At 40.6% G+C, this 1,844-nt stretch overlaps 2 protein-coding genes across 2 annotated transcripts; both read right to left on the bottom strand.

Annotated features, from left to right (window-relative positions):
* Positions 1–111: 111 nt before the first annotated feature.
* RHIMIDRAFT_312191 (uncharacterized protein) lies at positions 112–1,148 on the bottom strand (the record flags this gene model as incomplete). The annotated part of the gene is made up of 2 exons (XM_023614786.1): positions 940–1,148; positions 112–905 (listed from the first exon to the last, which is right to left on the bottom strand). The coding sequence occupies exons 1-2, from the start codon at positions 1,001–1,003 to the stop codon at positions 112–114; spliced, it is 858 nt and encodes a 285-aa protein (XP_023467528.1). The 5' UTR covers positions 1,004–1,148.
* Positions 1,149–1,545: 397 nt separating this feature from the next.
* Positions 1,546–1,843, bottom strand: RHIMIDRAFT_277376 (uncharacterized protein; the record flags this gene model as incomplete). The annotated part of the gene is made up of 1 exon (XM_023612684.1): positions 1,546–1,843. A coding segment is annotated over exon 1 (234 nt), but the record flags the coding sequence as incomplete, so codon positions are not given.
* Position 1,844: the final 1 nt, after the last annotated feature.

The following is a 1,844-nucleotide window of genomic DNA, read 5'->3' on the forward strand; positions in this document are numbered from 1 at the left end:
TCTGGTCATTTTCATGCACAAGCAACATAATATACACTACCCGGAGTTGTCTCCTATAGACCTGCCTTGTGCACCTTTTGGACTAGAAGAGAAAAAAAAAAAAGTCAAAGATTATTTTAGGGTAGGTTGTCCATAAATTTTCACATAGTGTAAATGTCTCTCGGCACTGGAGCAAAAAGCAGTTAGTTCTGAGCGGAATTTACGATTACCCATCAAAAAGGGGTTGCAACGCCATATGCCAGGACCCACTTTCACAGAACCCATGGTGAGACAGATTGTGAGTGCTGAGTGATCACAGCCTTTGATATAAGTGAGGCGTGGATAAGTGGTGAGATGTTGCAGATCACTTGTCACCAGGATGAAATCGATTGTTGAAATAGTACCAAAAGTAGGCATACGGTGTTGATTGGAGTCACTGAGAAAGGCGTCATGCCAGAACGAGTGCAGCCATTCTTTCCAAGATTGGAGTAACTGGTGTGTCATAGGAAGATGGATATCATGATTAAAATCTCCCAGCAGAACAGCGCGTTGTGGAGGTGCATCATCGAAGTGTAACATGGAGTTGAGAGAGTGAAAGAAAGCGGGGCGATCTGTGTGATGCGCTGGAGCATAGAGGACGTAAATAAGAAGAGGGTCATAGGCTCCTGATAAATCTGTGACTTGAGCGACGAGGAGCCGTCCGTCTACAGAGGACCAGCGCGGTTCAATCGCTAGCTGACGATTAAAAGAAATTAGGCCACAATGGCGAGTCCATGTAGCTGAGTAAGTTTGAAGACATAATTCAAATTGAGAATGAAGATCGAAGGAATCGGCATGAGTTTCTTGTAAGGCTATGATGTCGGTTTCTAAGGAACGAATATAACGGGCAAATGATTTTCCTCTTGGAGAGAGGATTTTTTTAAGACCTCGACAATTAAGCGAGGTTATTGAGACACGTACAGTGACTCAAAAAACTGGCAACATGTTTCGCACTTTTGAGTTTCGGCATGCGTAGCTCATTCATTTCTTACTGTATTATCTTGAAAATTTAGGTAAACAGTGCAAGGCTTATGTAGATTTTGTCGACCAAATTTGGTAATGATCCAAATAAAACTCAGCCAGCGACTGGCAGCTGAATTTGACCAAAACATGTTGCCAGTTTTTTGACCACCTGCTAAAAATAAGATAATCATTTATTTATTTATTTCTAGTATTCTGTCCAGTATCCTTTCGACTTGATAACTGCTTCTATTCTATTTGGCATGCTATCAATCACCTTTAGACAATCTTCTTTGGTAATTTTCTTATACCAAGTGTCAGCTACAGTGACTCAAAAAATTGCTCACATGTTTGTGTGTTTTCACTTTAACGAACCATCAAGGAACACAAGTTACTTATACATCTGGCATGTTGTATATCAAATGAAAGCGTAGGCCATTGACTATCGAATGGCGCATGACATGCGCCATTAGCATGCTGTCGGAGGTAGAAACAGGTGCTTAAAAATAAAAATTTATGTGAGCAATTGTTTGAGTGGGTTGGGAAAAAATAAAACATATTTATTTAGTATTTTGTTTCGCCTCCTTTTGCTTTTATTACAGCTTGTATGCGTTCTGGCATGGAGTTAATATATCTTAAGCACATGTCCTTGTCAATTTTGTTGTTCCATATATGCTCTACACGCTCCCAAAGTTCCAACATACCCTTAGGCGGTTCATCATACTTAGCAAGCTCACATTTGACGAAATACCACATGTTTTCGATTGGATTTAGGTCAGGAGAGTATGCTGGCCAGTCTATAACCTTAACTTCATTGCCCTTAAGCCATTCCTGCGCCATTTTGGACCGATGCTTTGGATCATTGT

The sequence above is a fragment of the Rhizopus microsporus genome (genome assembly GCF_002708625.1).
Source record: "Rhizopus microsporus ATCC 52813 unplaced genomic scaffold scaffold_5, whole genome shotgun sequence".
Taxonomy (NCBI): Eukaryota; Fungi; Mucoromycota; class Mucoromycetes; order Mucorales; family Rhizopodaceae; genus Rhizopus; species Rhizopus microsporus.